This window comes from Colletotrichum scovillei, assembly GCF_011075155.1.
Source record: "Colletotrichum scovillei strain TJNH1 chromosome Unknown Contig00002, whole genome shotgun sequence".
NCBI classification, from domain to species: Eukaryota; Fungi; Ascomycota; class Sordariomycetes; order Glomerellales; family Glomerellaceae; genus Colletotrichum; species Colletotrichum scovillei.
This window is the reverse complement of record NW_023336260.1, coordinates 2,543,890-2,563,638: the sequence shown is the minus strand read 5'-3', so window position 1 is coordinate 2,563,638 and position 19,749 is coordinate 2,543,890. Positions and strand designations below refer to the sequence as shown.

The 19,749-nt window shown below is 53.7% G+C and overlaps 6 protein-coding genes across 6 annotated transcripts; all 6 read left to right on the top strand.

The window, feature by feature from the left end:
* The first annotated feature begins 513 nt into the window (after window positions 1-513).
* Window positions 514-3,196, top strand: HER10_EVM0002203 (glucose transporter rco-3). Its single transcript, XM_035471925.1, has 3 exons — window positions 514-876; window positions 1,045-1,314; window positions 1,377-3,196. Exons 1-3 carry the CDS (start codon window positions 761-763, stop codon window positions 2,707-2,709), a joined length of 1,719 nt encoding a protein of 572 aa, XP_035336956.1. The 5' UTR covers window positions 514-760; the 3' UTR covers window positions 2,710-3,196.
* Window positions 3,197-3,913: 717 nt separating this feature from the next.
* Window positions 3,914-4,786, top strand: HER10_EVM0006093 (IBR domain-containing protein; the record flags this gene model as incomplete). Its single annotated transcript, XM_035475688.1, has 1 exon — window positions 3,914-4,786. One exon carries the CDS (start codon window positions 3,914-3,916, stop codon window positions 4,784-4,786), a length of 873 nt encoding a protein of 290 aa, XP_035337261.1.
* Window positions 4,787-5,526: 740 nt separating this feature from the next.
* On the top strand, window positions 5,527-6,164 carry HER10_EVM0008494 (uncharacterized protein; the record flags this gene model as incomplete). The annotated part of the gene is made up of 3 exons (XM_035478012.1): window positions 5,527-5,556; window positions 5,631-6,033; window positions 6,106-6,164. The coding sequence occupies 3 exons, from the start codon at window positions 5,527-5,529 to the stop codon at window positions 6,135-6,137; spliced, it is 465 nt and encodes a 154-aa protein (XP_035337450.1). The 3' UTR covers window positions 6,138-6,164.
* A 540-nt stretch (window positions 6,165-6,704) lies between these two features.
* HER10_EVM0005458 (uncharacterized protein) lies at window positions 6,705-7,523 on the top strand (the record flags this gene model as incomplete). Its single annotated transcript, XM_035475074.1, has 1 exon — window positions 6,705-7,523. The coding sequence occupies exon 1, from the start codon at window positions 6,774-6,776 to the stop codon at window positions 7,521-7,523; it is 750 nt and encodes a 249-aa protein (XP_035337208.1). The 5' UTR covers window positions 6,705-6,773.
* A 304-nt stretch (window positions 7,524-7,827) lies between these two features.
* Window positions 7,828-9,428, top strand: HER10_EVM0000660 (actin-like protein 4; the record flags this gene model as incomplete). Its single annotated transcript, XM_035470432.1, has 2 exons — window positions 7,828-7,997; window positions 8,056-9,428. The coding sequence occupies exons 1-2, from the start codon at window positions 7,943-7,945 to the stop codon at window positions 9,426-9,428; spliced, it is 1,428 nt and encodes a 475-aa protein (XP_035336829.1). The 5' UTR covers window positions 7,828-7,942.
* Window positions 9,429-10,889: 1,461 nt separating this feature from the next.
* HER10_EVM0011480 (transcription initiation factor TFIID subunit 1) lies at window positions 10,890-15,764 on the top strand. Its single transcript, XM_035480912.1, has 4 exons — window positions 10,890-14,055; window positions 14,151-14,207; window positions 14,259-14,447; window positions 14,919-15,764. The coding sequence occupies exons 1-4, from the start codon at window positions 11,054-11,056 to the stop codon at window positions 15,028-15,030; spliced, it is 3,360 nt and encodes a 1,119-aa protein (XP_035337712.1). The 5' UTR covers window positions 10,890-11,053; the 3' UTR covers window positions 15,031-15,764.
* Window positions 15,765-19,749: the final 3,985 nt, after the last annotated feature.

The following is a 19,749-nucleotide window of genomic DNA, read 5'->3' as shown; positions in this document are numbered from 1 at the left end:
GTGCTGCTGGTGCCTTTTCTGCTTTGCTTCTTCCGAGCTGATGCTGTGTGCTGTGTGCAGATGGCGGGGGTGAGACTCGAGAGAGAGAAAGCTGATCTGAGCGTGCTGAGGTAAGGCGAGAACTGGAAGAGGGAAAGGAAAGTCTTGTTGCTTTTCTTGCCCACCCTCCATCTCCACATTTCCCCTTGCCCTCCATCTCTCTGACTGGTTCATCTTCCGTCTTGGGTTCCACACACCCCAGACTCGCGCTGTTCACAGTGTTCTCTGTGCCCCAGGCCCCCATTCTCTGAGGTGCCTCGCCGCCCCCGTTCTCTCAGTCCCAGAACTCCCAGACTCTCAGACTCCCACTGTGCCACTGTGGTGGGCGTATGTACGCAGTAGGTGGGCGGTGGTGGCTTTTTTGGTGGCTCCTTCTTCCGACCTGGACTGGAGTCACTGGACTGACTACCTTAGTCGTAGAGTACCCGGGACCCGACTGCCCGACCTTTCGTGCTTCTTACCTTCGCCTGTCTCCCTGCTTTCTTCTCCACACCCCATCTGCCTGTCCTGTCCCATTCCATCCTATCCATCCATCGTTACCCACACTTCGTCGATTCACCACTCTTCACTCGCCCGCCGTCCCCGTCCCCGTCGCCCGTCACTTCACTCAAATGGTCGCCGGCCCATTTCCACCTCGATTCTCGACGACCCTCGAGAGTTTCGCCCTCTCATAGTACAACGCTTCCATTCTGGATTGCTCGAGCCGAAACCCCCCTTCACCATGGCGATAGCCATGGGCTGGCAGAAGCCCGACAATGTCGCCGGCTCGTCGGCCCCGGCCATCATGGTCGGTCTGTTCGTCGCCTCGGGCGGATTGCTCTTTGGCTACGACACTGGGTAAGCACACGCAGACACCTATGCACAATGCGGCAATACGATCGAGCACCACCGTCAACGACAAACGAACGAGACGAGGAAAAGAACGCGATGGCGCTGGTGCTCATATTCGTGTCTTCGTGGGGGGATTCTTCCGAGACCAGGACGCTGATTCGTGACGGATTGTAGAACGATTAACGGTATCCTCTCCATGACGGCCTTCCGACGAGACTTTTCCACCGGTTATACCGAAAACTTGAAGCCTGCTATTTCGCCCGCCGAATCCTCCATCATCGTCGCAATTCTAAGTGCCGGAACAGTCCTCGGTGCTCTCCTCGCCGCACCCATCGGCGATAGTTGGGGCCGTCGCATTTCGCTCATCTTGTCCGCCGGCGTATTCAGCTTTGGCGGTATTTTCCAAGTCTGCGCGCACGACATCCCAATGCTCTTGGTCGGAAGGTATGCTTAAAGGATTGGTTGTGCCGGCTCATCGCGCAACGCGTCGCTGACCAAACGCACAGGTTTTTTGCTGGTGTCGGCGTCGGATCTATCTCAGTCCTCGTCCCAGTCTATCAGTCAGAAATGGCTCCGAAGTGGGTTCGTGGTACACTCGTCTGCGCCTACCAATTATCCATCACGATTGGCTTATTGTCTGCGTCCTTTGTGAACATCTTGACCGAAAGGCTGGACTCGGGCGCCGCCTACCGCATCCCGCTCGGCCTTCAACTTGTGTGGGCCGTCGTCTTAACTCTCGGTCTCCTCGTCCTTCCCGAAACACCACGCTTTCTTGTCAAGAAGGGCAAGCCAGAAGCCGCGGGTCTATCACTCAGTCGCCTCCGTCGCCTCGATATTACCCATCCCGCACTACTCGACGAGCTCCAGGAAATCGTGGCAAACCACGAGTATGAACTCACACTCGGCCCAGACTCCTACAAGGAAATCTTTTATGGGTCCCCCCATCTTGGTCGAAGAACTCTCACTGGATGTTGCCTTCAAATGCTGCAACAACTTACGGGTATCAACTTCATCATGTACTACAGCACGTCCTTCTTCGATGGCGCCCGGGTTGAGAACCCTTACGTGAAGGCTCTCATTATCAACATCATCAATGTCGTTGGAACAGTCCCGGGACTCCTTGTCATCGAATCGTGGGGCCGTCGCAAGCTGCTCATGGTCGGTGCCATCGGCATGGCAGTCTGTCAACTCCTCATCGCCTCCTTCTCTACAGCTGCCGGAGAGAACCTACAGCAGGCTGCGCAAACTATCTTGATCGTCTTCTGCGCCATCAACATATTCTTCTTCGCAGCATCGTGGGGCCCCGTGTGCTGGGTTATTACGTCTGAGATTTACCCCTTGAAGATCCGTGCAAAGGCTGCCTCTATTTCGACCGCTTCCAACTGGCTGTTGAACTTCGGCATCGCATACGGCACTCCATTTATGGTTGGTCAGGGACCCGGCTATGCAGACATTGGTCCCAAGATCTTCTTCCTCTGGGGTGCCTTTTGCATTTTGGCGGTTCTATTTGTGTGGTGCATGGTCTTCGAGACAAGCAAGATCAGTCTTGAGCAGATTGATGAGATGTACGAACGTGTCGACTACGCTTGGAACAGCACCAGGTTCGAACCCAGCTGGAGCTTCCAACAGATTCTAGACGAAGGATGGTCGCCTAGTGGTCAACCCCCACCGGAACACGAACTGCAACAAACACAGACAAATTCCACTTCACAAACGACGCAAACCTCACAAACAAACTCAAATTCAGCAACATCAACAAACACCGGCGCGACTGCGAGCTCGACGGAAGCGGAAGCAAAGATGTTATCCCAGATGGGTAATGTGGACTTCAGTTATTGATCATTTATACCCATCTTCTACTTTATATCTGATGTTACTATTACCACTCTTTTTCTTTCTTTGTCATTTCAAATCATATCCCGGATAGCAGCGTCGGAGTTTACAATGTTTGGAGTTTATGGGGGGGTTCATTGGCCATAGCCACCGATGGGCGGTTGGTTCTGGGGGTTCATTCTGGCAGAAACAGGTCTTGCCACTATATTGCAGCGCAGCGGTCGTTTGGACAAAGCAAGTAAAGATATCACGGTCAATGTCGACGAGAATATCCCATTATGGTATGACGAGGGAGTCAGCTTTCATGGCGTAAGGGAGTCGATGATATATCAACCCCACCTCTTTGGGCATAACACCTTAGTATGTCGGAGCGGTGGGAACAAGGCCGGTTTCATCCGGTCTAGAAGATAGGCAGGGGCAAGGCAGCTCTTTTGTCATCTATCAATTTGAGTCAAGTCAGTCCGTCACTGTTCAATGACACTCTGCTGTTTTCCATGACACCTGTGACCTGTGACTGGGTATGATTCTTCGAAACCACGGTACACGTGCCTGAGAAGGTAGCTTTGGGCCCAAAGTTGAAAACGAGAATTTCTGTCCCGCTATATTTGTTTCGGTTGAACTTCCCGAGTCATCAAAATCTCGTTACTGACCTACTTGACTTGGCCGTTTCTCACAGATCCATGGGCGAAAGTCGACTTCCGGACAGTTAATTCTGTAAATGTTTGCACTACACTGCTCAGCTCTGCTGAGCTTGAGTCGAACATGCAGGCCTTGGTCTAGGAAGAAGAGCCAACTGCAGCACGTATTCCAGCATCGACCTCCGTGTAGATTGTTCCAAGAAGCATAGTTCAAGGCTGCCATACTCTGTATCCTTGGGCCCTACCCATGTGTCTTGTGCGCAAAGTGAATACGGGTCTTGGTCTTCAGATGGCAGAAGACCATGACGGTGCTTATTGGAAGTGACTGAAATGCATAACGAGGGACAACACATTCACTGGTTCGTCAGTCCACCTCGTGACGCTGAATGAAGGAAACTCCAAGTACGTTTTTTTTCCCCCTTGGGTATGTTTTTATCGCTGACAGCCTGCGACTCCGAGGAGAGCGAGACGTACTGATATTCCGTGGAGCGAGAGAGGCATTCAACATCAATTATCAAAGTCATTCCGCTTGAAAGCATGGAAGGGAGAGGATATAGACCAAACCTACAAAGATGGACCTCTTTCAACGCCTCGACGAAGATATTACAAACATCATCATTGAACATGGTTTCCTCAACATCGACAAGTTGCGCTTTGCGACGGAACGCGAGGTCGAGCGTGCTGCCGTCAGGGCGCTCGAAATAGCTACCCCTGACCAGCAGCTCGCTATTGCCATGAGACAGAGTGTCATGGGAATAGAAGGCGACGACGCCATTGTTAACGAAGATGAAAATGGGGCCAACGATAATGATGCCAACAATAACGCCGGTAATGTTGTCAATGAGGATACGGGAGGTTACATCGGCTGGGAAGAACGCAACCGCCTCCTTGTTGATACTCGAAACAACAGTGCAGAAACCTCAGATGCCGAAGACGACAACAACAACGACAACAACGACAGAAGCGAATGCGTCGTCTGCTTCACAGCACGACGACCCCTCTGCCGCCTCCCCTGCGGCTGCCGCATGTGCTCCCGCTGTCTCCGGCGCTGTCTCCGCGCGGGCTTGCGTCCGGGAGGCTGGCCGCCGCGGTGCTGTCAGCCTCTGGCACCGGAAAACGTCGAGCAGGCCGGCGCGGGACTGCCGCGGCTGGTGAGGCTGTATAGACAGGTCCGGGTTGAGGAGGAGACGCCGGGCGAGGAGAGGGTGTATTGTGCCAGGCCGGAGTGTGCTGCGTTCATACCGGCTGGTGTTGGTTCTACTTGTCTTGCATGTGGGCAGGGGACGTGTCGCCAGTGTCGGAGACCGCTCCACCCGGGACAGCTGTGTGGTACCGAGGCCGAGGATGCGGCGTTGATGGATGTCATGGACGAGCTTCATCTTTCGCCTTGTCCCAGTTGTCGGAGGATTATCGAGCGTGCGGGCGGGTGTACGCACATGACGTGAGCTTTTGAGCCCCCCCTTTCCCCTTATTCATATCCTGAACAGCAGACTGGAACAAGAAATTGGCTGACCAGGAGGATTCGTAGGTGCGTATGCGGCGAAGAGTTCTGCTTCTCGTGCGGCGGGATGTGGAGGAGAGGCTGTGTGCAAAACTGCAGAGCGGGTCGTGTTAATATGAGGGATCGGAGGACGACGTATCGGCAGGGCCAGCTTGGGGAAGATGGTCGACTTGTTGTTCCCACGCCGGTACTTCAGCATCCTCCTTTCCCGCCTCCTCCTCCGCCGCTGCCTCAACCGCCTCAGGTTCAACCGGAAGTTCAACCGCAAGCTCAACCGCAAGCTCAGCCCTTTCCACAAGCAAATCCCGATGGTTTGTGGGAAGCTTTTCCTGCAGGTAAGTGACTCCTCTTTCACGCCCAGTCATAATATAGAAACGCACCATTACCATAAAAGGGGGCACAATTTCCACTAAGAGATTCAGCCTGTGGTTGTGCCATATCCTCCTGCGCCAGTACAGATCTCGATCGAGGCCGGCCGTATCGATTTCTTTCCGATTGCCGCTTTAACGCCTGTGGCTATCAATAAGATTTGGGGGGACTAACTTGTCGTTTATAGGAATTCCCCAGCCGCAAGTGCAAGCTTTCCAACCCGTGGGAGAAATACCGTTCATAGATCATCGCAACGCATACGACATGGACCGGGAAGCTCGTATTCGACAGGGCCGGGGACGGTTCAGCATCATCATGTATTACCCAGATGGTAGAAACACCGAGGTACGTTGAAATCGACACATTGCTTCCCATAGTGTTGAGCCCTCCACTGACAAGGACTAACCCCCATAATCCAGCCAGAAACGCGAGAGTGGCGCCCCGAACCCCGCGCCAACAGACGCCGACCACCTCCCCTCGCGCGTCCGGGCGAGAGGGCGGGAGCACCGCGGGCCTGGCCCGTATTCACGATCCACGCCGAGGACCCCCTGTGCAGCCATCACCTGCCGACGTCGTGGGAGGTGGAGGACATGAACAACCGCGTCCAGCCGCCGGCGTGCACGTTTTGCCGGTCTAGGGCGTACGCCGTGTACTTTCGGTGCCGGACGTGCGGGATCGTGGCGTGCAGTATGCACAATAGCGTCCGGTTTGGGTTGACGTGGGCGCAGGCCGTGAGGGTACGGAACGGGTTGAGGAATCGGGTTTGGATTGAGCCGGCGGCGACGAGGAGAGGGGAGAATAGGAGAGACGAGAATCTGAGAGGTGAGTTTGTTGGTTTTATGTCCAGTCCAACGTTGGTGTTTGCCGGAATTTTGCTTCTGACTTTGCGAATAGGTTGGTTCCGACAGGCGTTTGGGAGAAGATGATGCGGATGGGTGTATCCGTAGCACGGGCGGAATAGTTTGCTCCTTGATGTGTCTAGAGCGAGGGGAACGAGACAGAGGCTGGTCAGAATCGGTATAAATCAAAGAGGCAAAGACAAGGGAAATAGTTGATCGGTCAATTCTTGATTCAAAGAGGCTAGATTATTGAATCAAGGCGCATTGAAGTTCAACACTATGTAAGTGATCTGGGCTGCTCATTGCTAAGGTCACATTCTTGATTTCTAAGGGCATATCGATTCCTACGAGAACCTGCAAAATATGTTGGCAAAGATTGCTCCAACTGTTTGCTTATAGAATAGGACTTCCTTTTAGACTAACACGAGTTTCGTGACCTGATGGATTTACAGGAGATGACACCAAGGGTCTGGTGAACGGGAAGACAAGAAGTTCAGAAAGTTACCTAATCGGCGCCGACCTTGAGGACGAAGCGGCCCCACTACTCCGTGCATGCCAGGTACCTCCCTAAGGTAGGTAGACAGGGGCAGGACGGACAGGGCCAATTCTAGGTTTCCACTGGAGCCAACCTGGGGAAACGGCAATTCTGCCTCTTGCAACACCACAACTCCACTGTCGCAACACTGATAGCAGAGGCCAGGCTGATCGGGCTTCTCGCCCAAGATGTCTCTATCCTCAGACGAAGAAGAAGAGCTCCTCTTCGACAACCAATCCTTCGCCTCCGAGTCCAGCGACGACGACGAAGAGCTACCGGCCCCGCGACCCCTGCATCACAACCTAAACTACTTTGCGCCCCCCTTCTACGGTCGCCCGCCAACCCCTCTACCCCCTTCGCCGTCACTGACGTCGCTCCTCCGCCCATCGCGGCCGACAACCCCCGATGCCTCGGACGACGACTTTGAGCCCGTGCCGCGCGCGTCGCCGCAGGTGCCGACCTACGAATACTACGGCTTCGTGCTGTACCTCTTCTCGACGCTGACCTTTCTTGTCTACCTGCTCTGGTCCTACCTGCCCTCGCCTTTCCTCCACGCGCTGGGCATCTACTACTATCCGAACCGCTGGTGGTCGCTCGCGATCCCGGCCTTCCTCACGATGCTGGGGGTCTATATTTACATCGCCCTCGCGGCGTACAATACGGAGATTCTGACGCTGCCGCTGAGCTCCATTGAGACGGTGGTGGATGATGCCTCTAAGATTGGGGTCATTGACAGCAAGGGGCGGCTGAGGGATGACCCGAAGAAGAGGTCTAGAAATAAGAGAGATCATAGGTTGCCGGGGGGAGGATACGACTGGAAGAATATATGGAACGAGGGGACGGATGCTGTTATGGACATACCGTTGGCCGGCGCGTGTGAAGTTCTCTACGGAGAGGGACGAGATTTTGAGTCAGAGGACGAATATATTGTGACATGAAGCTTTGAATTCATAACTAATTGTATTACAATCAAAACGAAAATGAGATACCCGCAAGATTCGTAGCCCAATCGTATTTCAAAACGCCAAAGTGAATGGCATGGTCTTTCTGTTGAGGCTCCGCTCTTTAGACCCCATGCTCAAGTGCTGTACAGCGGGATGTGACGATTCTGTAATTAAATGGTAGGCATCCCTGCTCGGTCAGAAGCTCTCACCGAGAGCTCGTACAGTGTGTCGCGCTATGACACAGTGGGGTGTGGCTGGAATCTCTCAGCCTTGCACCTTCCTCCAACCACCGCGCCAAATTTTGACCAGACGCGACTTTCAATCGACCGAAGCATCGCAACAACCCACCCCACCACCCTCGAACCATCTCAATTACTTCGGTGGATTGTCGCTTCATACGTCGAATTGCAATAATGTCCCAACAACCGCTGTCCTCGGCCGTCCAGCCGACCGACATCTACGGAGGAGGTAAGTGCCCACCGCCAGCTGTACTCTACGCGTGACCCAACCTGACCATCGCGAACAGATGAGGTCTCCGCCCTGGTTCTCGACCCAGGCTACTGCAGTACCCGCGCCGGATTCGCTGGCGAAGATGTCCCCAAGTCCGTCTTCCCGTCCTTCTACGGCCGTGTTGGCTCCTCCGATACCCCGACGACCGTCTTCGGCGACGAGTGCCTGATCCCCCGGGCCGACCTTGAGGTCCGCAACTACATGACGCGCGACAGTGTTGTCGAGGACTGGGATGTCGCCAATAAGCTTTGGGAGCACATGCTCATCACACGCCTCCAGCCCGGACGCCCAACTCACCCGTCCAAGAACGGCCTGAATGATGACCCCAAGGAGGAAGTCGAGGGAGGCGAGGCCAACGGCGACGTCGACGTGGCCATGGAGGACGTGGAGTCGCAAGAGAAGGCCCTGCAAGAGAATCCGCTCCTGATGACCGAGGCGCCGTGGAACTCTGCAAAGTCTAGAGAAAAGGCCATTGAGATTATCATGGAGAACTGGGGCTGCCCTGCGTTTTGGCTCAGCAGAACGCCCGTCCTGGCTGCTTTTGCCGCTGGCAAGGCGAGCGCCCTGGTCATTGACGTCGGCGGCTCCAACACTTCGGTTACAGCTATCCACGACGGCATGGTCCTGAAGCGATCCATCCAGAAGTCTCCCGTTGGTGGCCTGTGGCTGTCGTCCCAGATTCGTAGCCTGTGGGAGACCTCAGAGCCCAAGATCGAGCCCGTTCCTACATACATGGTCGAGAGTAAGACCCCCGTCGATGCAGGCGCTCCTGCTCAGTTCAAGGAACGCAAGTTCGACTTCTCCATCACCGACTCGTTCCGCGCCTATGAGGACGACCGTCTCCTTACGGAATTCAAGGAGTCAGTGGTCGAGACCTGGCGCGGACCCGGCAAGTACGCCGTGCCGCAAAACGAGGAGTTCGCTAAGACGCAACCCGGCCGCGTGTTTGAGTTCCCCAACGGCGCGAATCAGATGTGGCGCGAGCAGCGGTACAAGGTCTCCGAGGGCATGTGGGACGAGACCGCGGCGTTCCCGACCACCAACGAGGAGTTCCGCCTGAACAAGTCGCAGACGATCCCCGAGCTCATCCGCGCCGCCCTGAACGCTGTCGACGTCGACCTGCGCCCCAACCTCCTCGGCAACATTGTTGTCACTGGCAGCACCAGCTTGCTCAACGGCTTCAACGATCGTCTGAACAACGAGCTTACGGCCATGTACCCCGGCCTCAAGATCAAAATCCACGCGGCTGGTCTCTCCAGCGAGCGTCGCTTCGGCGCCTGGATCGGCGGCAGCATCCTGGCTAGCTTGGGTACCTTCCACCAGATGTGGATCTCGCGCAAGGAGTACGAGGAGAATGGTGTCAGCATCGTGGAGAAGCGTTGCAAGTGATTGCCGTCATTCAAGGCCCGTTGGGGATCAAAGTTAGGATAGGGGTAGCAGGAGTATGGCGGGAGGGTCATCGTTACTCGTTACTAAGAAAAGGGCGTATGGAGTTTGCACAAAAGGCTTTTTTCTGACTACCAGAGGGAGGAGGCAGACGGTGGGCGTCAAAAGACTACCTCGCATTAAGACCGTCTTGGAAGGATGCTATCTGTACGCGTATGCAATCTGTTCCTTCATCGAAGATACATAGATTGTGAGAAATACAAAAACTTATCAAACGAATGTTCAATGCTGCGTATCTTCGCATACCATTTCCACTCTGCAGCGATTTGGAAGTATATCTACCCGAATGTCGGGATGGAGTCGACTAGCTTACGGTTCTTTGCGTATAGATTGCGGAGTTGCGAATATTATAGCAGATCTTGTCTTGCATTACGCGAGATGATCGGAGCGGGTCGATCCTCAGCCAGCCACTCGCAATCAAGGTTGGAGTCGACAATGGACAAGGAGGTAGATTAAACGTGGCTTTTTGTCCTGTTCATTGGTGAAGCATGTTTGGCTTGACGCTATGCCATATTGGTGAAAGAGCAAGTCTGGGGAAATGCGGTTCAGAAAAGCGATTGATGTGGAGATGGGTGTCTTGAAAGGTCAGAAGGGTAGCGACTTGCCGAAAACTTCTTTGTTTGCCATGGATCTGGATACACTGGACAAGGGCAAATTGTGACACCTTGAAGATATCTTGGTTATAGGAGATTACTACAACTCGAAGATGAAGTAGGCATGTCAGCATGGCTAGGTATAAGGTATGTAGCTCAGAAATCTGGACCACCTTGAGGAAGGTAGACCTCAAGAGACGGTTTTTGCTCTTTCCTCCCGTGTAAGTGAACACGACCCACTCTTCCTCTCCTGTCTAAGTAGGTACCTACCTTACCTAGGACCTTCCCGTCCATCAACACCCTCGGGCTGTCTGTCTCTCTCAGCCAGGCACCTCAGCACCTAATCGTGCAAACTTTTTCCTTTCCTTTTCGATTCCAAATTACACAAAGTTGACTTACCGCGGTGACCAGCTTCTTACCATCTCACACAACTTATCTCCACAACCATCATCATCAAGCGCCATTACGAACACAGAAAGCACGCTTGACCATATTGTCACCCACAAGCAGACCTTTTTGACTTCACTTTACCAAATTATCGATATTTCTGCCTTGGTTCAACTTCGCGTCAGGAACGCAAAATCACCATCCTCCACCGTCGATTTTAGGTATGCCATGACAGAAACAAAAACCCCATTGCCGATGGCCGCCTGGGGTAGAACGGGCAGGCACGGGCCACTGGCCATTGCTGCCTTCTTCGAAGCAAAGTAATTGGCTGACAACTGACGCCTCAGGCACCCCTGCAGAAATCGCACCTGAGTCACCCAAATTTCTGCGGCTCTACGTGAACTTTCCCTCCTGCTTCCCCAGAGCCGACCGACGCGTCGCCCCATCGACTTCACGAGCTCCGAACGAACGAAAGCTGACCCCGACGCATCGGAAGACACCACGCGAGGCATGGTATAGAACAGACACAGGTCGGCGCACAATATCGGAGGTGTCAGAGGGTGGATATCTGTGCAAAGCATCGACAACATGGGCGCCGACACTCCCAAATCCCCTCCTCGCAGTGAGGAAGCGCAGAAGGCGCAGGATGCTCAGGACGAAGAGCAAATCGAGCGGACTCTCGCGACACTCCAGAATGGCGGAGAGCTGGGCATCACTATTGATGATACCCCTTTCGACCAGTCTGGGAAGGCCGACGATGCCCAAGACTTCGAGGATATTAGCGACGACGATCTTCCGGACGAGGAGGAAGGCGAAGGCAACGTTGCCACTTCCATGTCCGTTCCAGGTCTGACAGATGACGGAGGTACAAGCAACGACACCGACGACTTGTTTGGCGATGGACCGTCTTCTCCGATCGAAGTCCCTGGTCCGCCGTCACCAGCCCCTCACGTTCACGATCCCGACGACGCCGATCCATCACAATACCGCGACATCAACTTCGATCCTGAACCTGGCTACGAAGCTGCCAACCAAGATCCCGAGATTCCTGCTCCAGCTGAGACTGCTGAAGATTTGGTCAAGCAGGCCTGGCCGACTTGGGAGAAGGGTGTTATTCTGAAATGGAACGAACTCTTGCCTCCCAAGAAGGCCCGGTGGATCGAGAAGAAGCCCACTAAGAAGCCAAAGACCCTCATCTTCTCCAAGCTCACCCTGGATCTTGCCGCCGATCAAGAGAAGCTTTTCCGCATCCCCGGACCCGCGACTGTGACTCGTAAGCAGAGACGCATCGACGATGAGTCTAGAGGACTCATGTCTTGCGCTCCGCAAGAGTCTTCAGACGAAGCTGAAGCTGAAGAATTCAATCTCGAGCAAGAATCCGATTCGGAAGCAGTGGCGGGTTTTACCCTCCAAGACATTGAGATGGTGTGCGATGACTGGTCCATCCGTATTGAGCAGGCTGAGCAAGACTTCCGCGATCAACAAGCAAAAGAGGCTGCAGCCGAGGCAGCCGCCGCGGCTTCCGTCAAGCGCGCTCATGATGATGCTTTTGACTTTGACTGGGAGGCTGAGTTCATGGAAGATGAAGAGCCAAAGCCGCCACCAAAGAAGAAGACGCGTCCGCCACCGCCAAAGGGCTTGCCAGAAATTCCTCGATTCACCGCACCATCATTCGACTCATTTGAGGATGTGACTAAGCGCGCCTCCAAGCGTGTCATTCTCGATTTGAACGACCCATATCTTCTCCTGGAAGAAGCCGAATCGCAGCGTGGCCCCAAGCGTCAACGTGTGGAGCAGAAGATGACGCGCATGGCGAACGGTCACCTGAGACCTGATTTATCTTCCCGTTTCAACATGTCCAACGACGATGCGTATGAGGCGCTCAAGGAGAACCATCAACACAAGGTCAGAGCAACTCTGGGGAATCTTGCCGTCGAGCACAGTATGCCTGCGCTTAAACTGGCATGGCCGTTCTACAAGGTCAAGCTGGACATTCGACGAGATGGATTCCACCGGCCTCATTTCAAGTTTGGTAAGCATGAGCGTCAGACGATCAGGTTCAGCAAATTGGGCTTCCATAAGCGCAAGACCATGAAGGGAAAGGCTCATGAGGTCTTCAAAACCACTAAGGACTTGGGCATAACGGACAACTCGACGGCTGTGCTCTTTGAGTACTGTGAGAGAACGCCACCCGTTCTTTCCAACTTTGGCATGGGAAACCGTGTCATTAACTACTACCGCAAAAAGAAGGTTGATGACGAAGAGACGCCACCGAAGATGGAGATTGGTGAATCGCACGTCCTCTTGCCCGAAGACAGATCGCCTTTCGCCATCTTTGGCGAGGTCGAGGTCGGACAGACCATGCCTACTTTGCACAACCAAATGTACCGGGCGCCCATCTTCAAGCACAAGCCGCGGTCTACAGACTTCCTCTGTGTTCGCAGCTCAACGGGCGTCGACGGAGCCAACTGGTATCTGCACAAGATTGATCATCTTTACGTGGTTGGCCAGACTTTTCCTAGTGTTGAGGTCCCTGGCCCTCACTCTCGAAAGGTTACGAATGCCTCGAAGAACAGAATCAAGATGATTTCGTACCGCATGATGAGAAGGAACGAGCACCATTTGGTAAACCTATCAGAGGTGACGAAACATATTGCCGAGTCTACGGACGCTCAAAACCGGCAAAAGCTCAAGGAGTTCCTATCCTACGCTAAGGTTGAGAAAGGACTCTGGGGCCTTAGGAACGGCGAGACTCTGATGGACGAGAACTCAATACGAGCGATGATCAAGCCTGAAGACGTCTGCCTGATTGATGGTATGCAGTTGGGTATGCAGATGCTGGAAGACGCTGGTTTCGACCCTAACAACGTCAACCTGGAGGACGACAATGAAGAGGTTGCCGAGGATGAGGACGACGATCGCACGGGTGCAGGCACTGCCAAGGGTAGTAAGAAGGCTGCCGAGAAGAACGAAGAAAAACTAGCAGACAAGATGGCGCCGTGGAAAACCAGCAAGGCTTTCATCGACGCATGCGCTGGCAAGGCTATGCTCAAGCTTCACGGACAAGGAGACCCGACTGGCCATGGCCTTGGATTCAGTTTTATCAGAACTTCCATGAAGGGCGGCTACATCGAGACTGTCCAGAAAGGTGGATCCCATACCACTGCAGCTGACGCCATGGCAGCCCACCCTGACGCACAACGGAAGGCGAACAACGGCCACGCTTACAACGTCAAGGAGCAAGAGGCCATGTACAGAAAAGGCATTCGTGAAATTTGGGACAAGCAAAAAGACAGTCTGGAGGATGGCACACAAAAGGACGATGATCTCGTGGTCCCTCTGCCGCCAGACGAAGATGACCGATTCAACCCCCAACGAGCCCAGACTCCTGCCCATGCCGACGAAGGGATGAGTCAAATTACCGGCCTGACGACATCAACTAGCCGGAACCAGCGAAAGAAACTCAAGATTACCCGAGAAGTTCTCAATGATCAAGGTGCTGTCGAGCAAAAGGTCATCATTCTCGAAGACCCTGTGATTATAGACCGTTATATCAAGAGAAAGAAGGAGTTGGAGTTGGAGGATTTCAAGTACGAACTCCCACCGCGCTGGCCCCCTCCCCATCCCCTTTCAGGTCTATTATTCAACCTTCATGCGCTCCCCGCTCACATAATCTCGTGTTTAGTATCTACGAAGGACGACCGACTGGTGTCGCTGATGACGACCGCCGTCGTCTGGTTGAGTAGGCATTATCCTTCCGTAGATGCTGAACACTTGATTGACCACCTAGCAGGATTGATAAGGAGCTTGAACGGCTCAACCGAAACAAGCAGCGACGCATCGGACGAGAGCAACAAAAAGGACTCCACCGTTCCAAGAGTGGACTCGACGCAGGGTCCCCCGAAGCAGACCGCGCTGCCACCGGTACAACCCGAAAGTGTGCCAATTGTGGACAAGTCGGACACATCAAGACAAACAAGAAGTATTGCTCCCTTTGCTTTTTCTCTACCTCCCCGTCCCACTTCAGATCTCCGGAGCATGTTCAGACGTGGGGGAAACAATCGCTGGGTTCTCAAGCGGGAGCTCCTGTTGAGGGCACGCCAGCGAAAAGCAGCCCCGCCAAAGCAAAAAGGCGACGGGAATCAAAAGCACCAGAAGCGCGACCGCTCCAAGGAAAAGGCCAATAGGCGGGCATCGTCCAAGGGACAGCCAAAACAGCCCCTAAAGCCAAAGGCAAAGAAGTTCAAGTACAACAAGTACACTTCCAAGCCCTACTGGCACAACAGCAGCATGAGCACTAGGGTCATATAAGCATATGCCCCCTTGGCCATCATCACTCCTTGTTGCTTGCTTTCCACAGTCTTCTCTCATTACCTACCCAACATGCTTTCTCTTCCTCTCCACTTCCCCCATGACTTCTGTTCCATATGCACGCATACTAATCCTCGCAAAGGCTTTGTCCTATGCTTAACGGCACGATGAAGACCGACAACGGCATCGCAGAACATGGCGGTTTCGGTACCTACAATGCCCCAGCTGCTGGAGCCGGTTCTCCCGGGCAATGAACGACTCGAGACGACGTCGAGTTCGGACGGCGGAAACTGGCAGCTGTCAGAGGCTCCAACGGACCAGACGTTGCAGCGCAGGACACTAAAATACGGTTGAGACGACAGACTCCGAACAACCGGACGACCGGTAGCTGTTTCCGGCGCTTACCAATTAATCAACAGCAAAGGCTGCAGCTGGTCGCTTAACTACCGACGAACGTTCCAGAATGGGGGAAGAACCCCACCCGCAACCACCCAGTTGCTAACAATAGGGCTATGCCAAGCGATTTCACGCAAGGGGTCAAGGGGTTGAGGCACAATCAACAGACTGGGAAAGTTCATGTTGAAGAAAGGCTGGGGTAGTTGCGAGCGTTTGGACCAGAGAAATCTCATACAAGAGGTCGGACCGAACAGTCCAAAATTGGAACTCACCATGCAATTCTACAATCAAGGGGGAAAAGGGTGTGTGTACGATGACAAAAAAGAAAACAATCTGAGGGGTGAGCCCTTGGAGCTTTGGGAATTTGGAAAGGCTTGATCAACATTGTCAAAACTGGACGGGGCAGATTTAATGGACTGCTCTCACGTCACGACGAGCAAGGGGAGAAAAGAAATGATGCCGAATGGTGGGAAGGAAGGGGGGTTTGGCAAAGCGGTTAAGCAAAGCATGTAATGATGCATCGGCACGGCGTCTGGTGTTGTTAAGTTTAGCTACAGCCGCGTAAAAGCGTGGGTAGTAGCCATCTCATCACACGCGTGGGAAATTCATTTCAACAAAGTGACTAACTAACTACTACTGCTTCTTCTCCGCTATGGTGATGTGTGTGTCGTTACTCTGCAGTTATGTACGCGTAGGTCCAGCTTACCTTGGTTTTTCGAGGTTGGAGAACCCCCCCGGTTGGATATTGCATGCCATAGTCGGGGTAGCTAGTGTGGGCGGTTGGGTGAATGGGGAGGGACAGTACGGGGAGGCTCTTGGAAGAGGCTAGCATGGGCCGATGATTACATGGAGGCAGGTGAGAAGAGGTAGTGTAGGTAGGTTGCCGGGAGAATCAGATGCGGCAGAAGATGAACATGGATTGGAGAGACGGGAAGATCAGAGACAGGTAAGGGTAGTGCCGATACCTAGATACAAACATGGGTGGGGGAGAGGTCCGAGGAAGGAGGGGGGAAGTGGGAAGGGGGGGGGAGAGAAAGAATCCGGGATTTGTGTATGTATCAATGTGCACTCTCGCGGCGCCATCATCTTCGTTTCCAGATTGGCGAATCGGGTAAATCACGACGGACGATGGCCGGGCTAATTTAGGGAAGAAAACAAGGACGAACCTCGAGAGAGGGAAAGGGTGATATCAGAAGGGGAGGCGATTGGATGAGGGGACAATGGGTGATGGGTGCCAACAAGGGCATTCTAGACGCGCCGAAACGATCAAGAACTTTTTTGTTTGGAAAGGGAAGATGGGTTAGCCTAGGGATTGTTTCCATTTGGACCATTTGGAGGTGGGGTTTGTTGTCCCGCTTGTCAGATCGAGGTTGCTTTGGCTGGGGACCTCTTTTGACGTAGCCCAGGTGTGGAAATCCATCCGTGCAAGGGTTAGGGAATTCAGAACCAGTTTGTGGTTGATTAGGGAGAAAGGGAAGGGGGAAGGGAAGTCAAAGTCAGATGAGAAGAAAAAAAAGGGACGCGGTGGGATGCGCGGGTTGCAATGAACATGTGGTTGGTGATTGTTGCTGCTGCTGCTGCTGCTGCTGATGATGATGATGATGGGTTTGGTGGTTGGGGTTATACAAGGGCCTGCTCCTCAGAGAGAACATGAAGTCTTCTGCCAAGCCAGGTGTGTGAGAGCATGGTTTCTCCAAACCCCCCAGCCTGGTTTTGCGGCGCCAGGAAACATTGACTAGACATATCAGGGGTGGAGCAAATGAGTTTTACCCACCAACAGCCTACAGCCTACGGACTACGTAGACGTACTGTGTAAGTCGGAAAAGACGTGTAATCAATCGACAAAAGGCAAGGGGGAATAATTGGCTCCCGAGATGCAGTGGTGCGTGCGTGTGTGGTTCAAAAGGCCTTTGGGTTTGGCTCTTTGGAGGGGAAGAAAAACGGTCGCCAGGTCGCGTGGCTGCGGAGCAAGAGGTGAGCATATGCACGCCAAGTGTGTTGTGCTAAAAATAAACCTATTTTTAGAACCGCAAGGCATGGGTTGGACGACCTCGCAGGGGGGGCACGGGGGAGGGGGAGAAGCACGTCTGCACCACCAACCTGCATAGGGCTTCTTGGATCGTAGGGTGCGTTTGGCCAATCGGCTTGGGATTTGCACCCAGGAACACCTTCGGTCTCTTTGCTAGCCTCGAAGAAACATGCATGTCGAGCTCACACCGTCACAACCCAGAAAGAGGGAAACCTGGGAAAGTGATGCGTGTGTGGATGGATGGGGATACAAGAGGCTCTTTTGCGCTTCAGACACGGCAAGTTATTTGATAACCTGACCGGGGTGGGTACGCCGTGCCGGAGAAGAAAGATGTGAAGTCAAGCATTTTCGTTCGTGCTGCCCAACCCCCATCCCCAAACCCGGCTCCGAAATGTTGGACTAGCGCCATGCTCGTTGGGAATGGGCCGGCGCTTAACTTAATGATATGGTTAAATTTCGATTTAGAAATGAAAAAAGGTGGGATGGCGTGTTGCCGGTTGATGATGGGACGGAGACATAATTGTGAATTCTTGCGACGACAGCGGTTATCGGCTCGACCTTGCTTTAGTTTGAATCTTTCCCCGGACGAATTAGACGACTGCTGCTCGGTAGAAGGACGAACCCTCTTGTGACGAGACGGGATATTTGACATGGGTTTACCGGACCTGTTGATGTCGCCGTACGGCGTACGCAAGATGAAGTTGCTAATTCGGGATATCTTGATCATAATCTCTGGCAAAAGGGCCGCATTGTAGGCGCGTATGAGGAGATCGAGAAGGAAGGGGGGAGTTTCCGAGTGGTTACTTGGTCTCTTTCTTGGGTCGTCTTCTTCGTTCGCAGTCATACAATATCGGTAGCAGACTTGTCTGGACGAGGAGACTGCGTACCATAGATTCCAATGATAATGTTGTTTCCTGGAGAAACAGAGCTTGGCAAAGGGCTATTCTGGATCGTTATCAGTGATTCCAAAGCAAAGGCCCCCGTCGCTGCGAAGCTTGTCAACCAAAGACAATGGTTCAAGCTGGAGATGCCCAGCAGAGGTGGAGGGATTGGTGTTTCTCGAACGTCCAACCATCTCTGGGCGTTCTGGGAAGAAAAAAAGGGCCCTGACGTGACCCAGGCACGCCAGGGCAACCGGTGGGAAGATTGTCATCATGGACGCGGGGTATCGTTGAGGGTGGGGACCTGATCTAATTCGAGATGATGGGCGACTGGGTTCATCAAACAGGCGCGGGATGTATGTAGGCGAGGGAGGGGGGGCCTAGATGCATGTGAAGCGAGATCTACAGCTGAGAGCCGTGGGAGCGGACGGACGTTGTCAAAATGGCCCTGACAGTGACCGGTTTGGCAGCTGTACGTGCAGACAGGCACCTTCGGCGGGAATGCCGCATTGCTGGGATGATACGTAGGGTTTCTTCGAAGCCTTGTCCTGTCGGTGGAATAGTCCGCCGAGGGGATGGTTCTGATGTAGTAGTTCCCCCTCCCAGTCCACCTCTTGTTCACGCTTGAGATACGGGAGCATGGTCATGGTCCACCCGTGACCCCAGGGAAGGGGTTAGACGGCTAGGTACCTTGCATGATTGGGGTGGTGATTGGGACCTTGAAAAGTGTCCGTTTGGTTTGGCGATGGCCTCGCTTTGTCGTGGGCCAGGGGAGGGAGAGGGGGACTCAGACTCTGACAAAGGGTGAGATGTACACAAGAAAAGGGGCAGATAGATAACAGGAACGTAGAAATGCAGGAGCCGTTGACGCCAAGGCTGGACCTCGAACTCAATTGTCCAACCTGAAGTAGGGTGCTGAATGCCGGACATGATATCGGGAGGGCTGAGTCGGTTTCGACACAATGGAGACTTGAGAATGGATGACAGATTCCCGTGCTTGTGGTCCCTGGGAGTCTTAGTATGGACCATTGAAGATGGGCCGCGGTCTGTGCTACGCATCACGATTCACAGAGCCAGTGCCTGTGTAGCAGTAGCAGTAGCAGACTGAGAGTTTCCTTCTGTTCTGTGCGTGTCCACTGTCCGCCGCGTCCCACCGGTTGTTCCTGGCCCTGAATGCAAGTGATGGTTCCTGCGTTCCTGCGCCGGCGGCGATGGCGGCGCGGTCGGATGTTGTGGTGGGAAGGAGAGGCTCAATATGCGGCCCGGGCACGTTGTTTGCTTGGGTTTTGGTGTAGCTGATGACGGCCTACATCCCTACCTCATGGCCTTACGGCGTTATGCTTCTGCTTAGGATGTGCAGAGTAAGCAGTTAGGTGATCGGGCGGACGGGGACTTGTGCGCAAGTGTGGGTGGTACCGTCTGGGCGAGCGAGGGATGGACGGCGATGCTTGGTGAGCGATGATTGTACAGTAAGGTATGTAGATATGGTGTATGTACTGTGTATGGGTGGACGGGTTGTAACTTGTAACCTGTGGGATTTTAGCAAGGTCCAGGGAGGAGGAGTCCGGTTCTGAGTTCCGGCGCATGTCGAGTCCACTTGAAGTTGACCAGGTCGAGGCTTGCGGACGTCAATGCTCTCGGCTAGTGTAGAGAGATGGTCTTGAGGG

Coding starts and splice junctions, on each gene's coding strand:
- HER10_EVM0002203 (XM_035471925.1), top strand. CDS start 761: ATGGCGATAGCCATGGGCTGGCAGAAGCCCGACAATGTCGCCGGCTCG. Junction 877..1,044: donor CTCTTTGGCTACGACACTGG/GTAAGCACACGC, acceptor GACGGATTGTAG/AACGATTAACGGTATCCTCT. Junction 1,315..1,376: donor CCAATGCTCTTGGTCGGAAG/GTATGCTTAAAG, acceptor CCAAACGCACAG/GTTTTTTGCTGGTGTCGGCG.
- HER10_EVM0011480 (XM_035480912.1), top strand. CDS start 11,054: ATGGGCGCCGACACTCCCAAATCCCCTCCTCGCAGTGAGGAAGCGCAG. Junction 14,208..14,258: donor GACCGCCGTCGTCTGGTTGA/GTAGGCATTATC, acceptor ACCACCTAGCAG/GATTGATAAGGAGCTTGAAC. Junction 14,448..14,918: donor CACATCAAGACAAACAAGAA/GTATTGCTCCCT, acceptor ATCCTCGCAAAG/GCTTTGTCCTATGCTTAACG.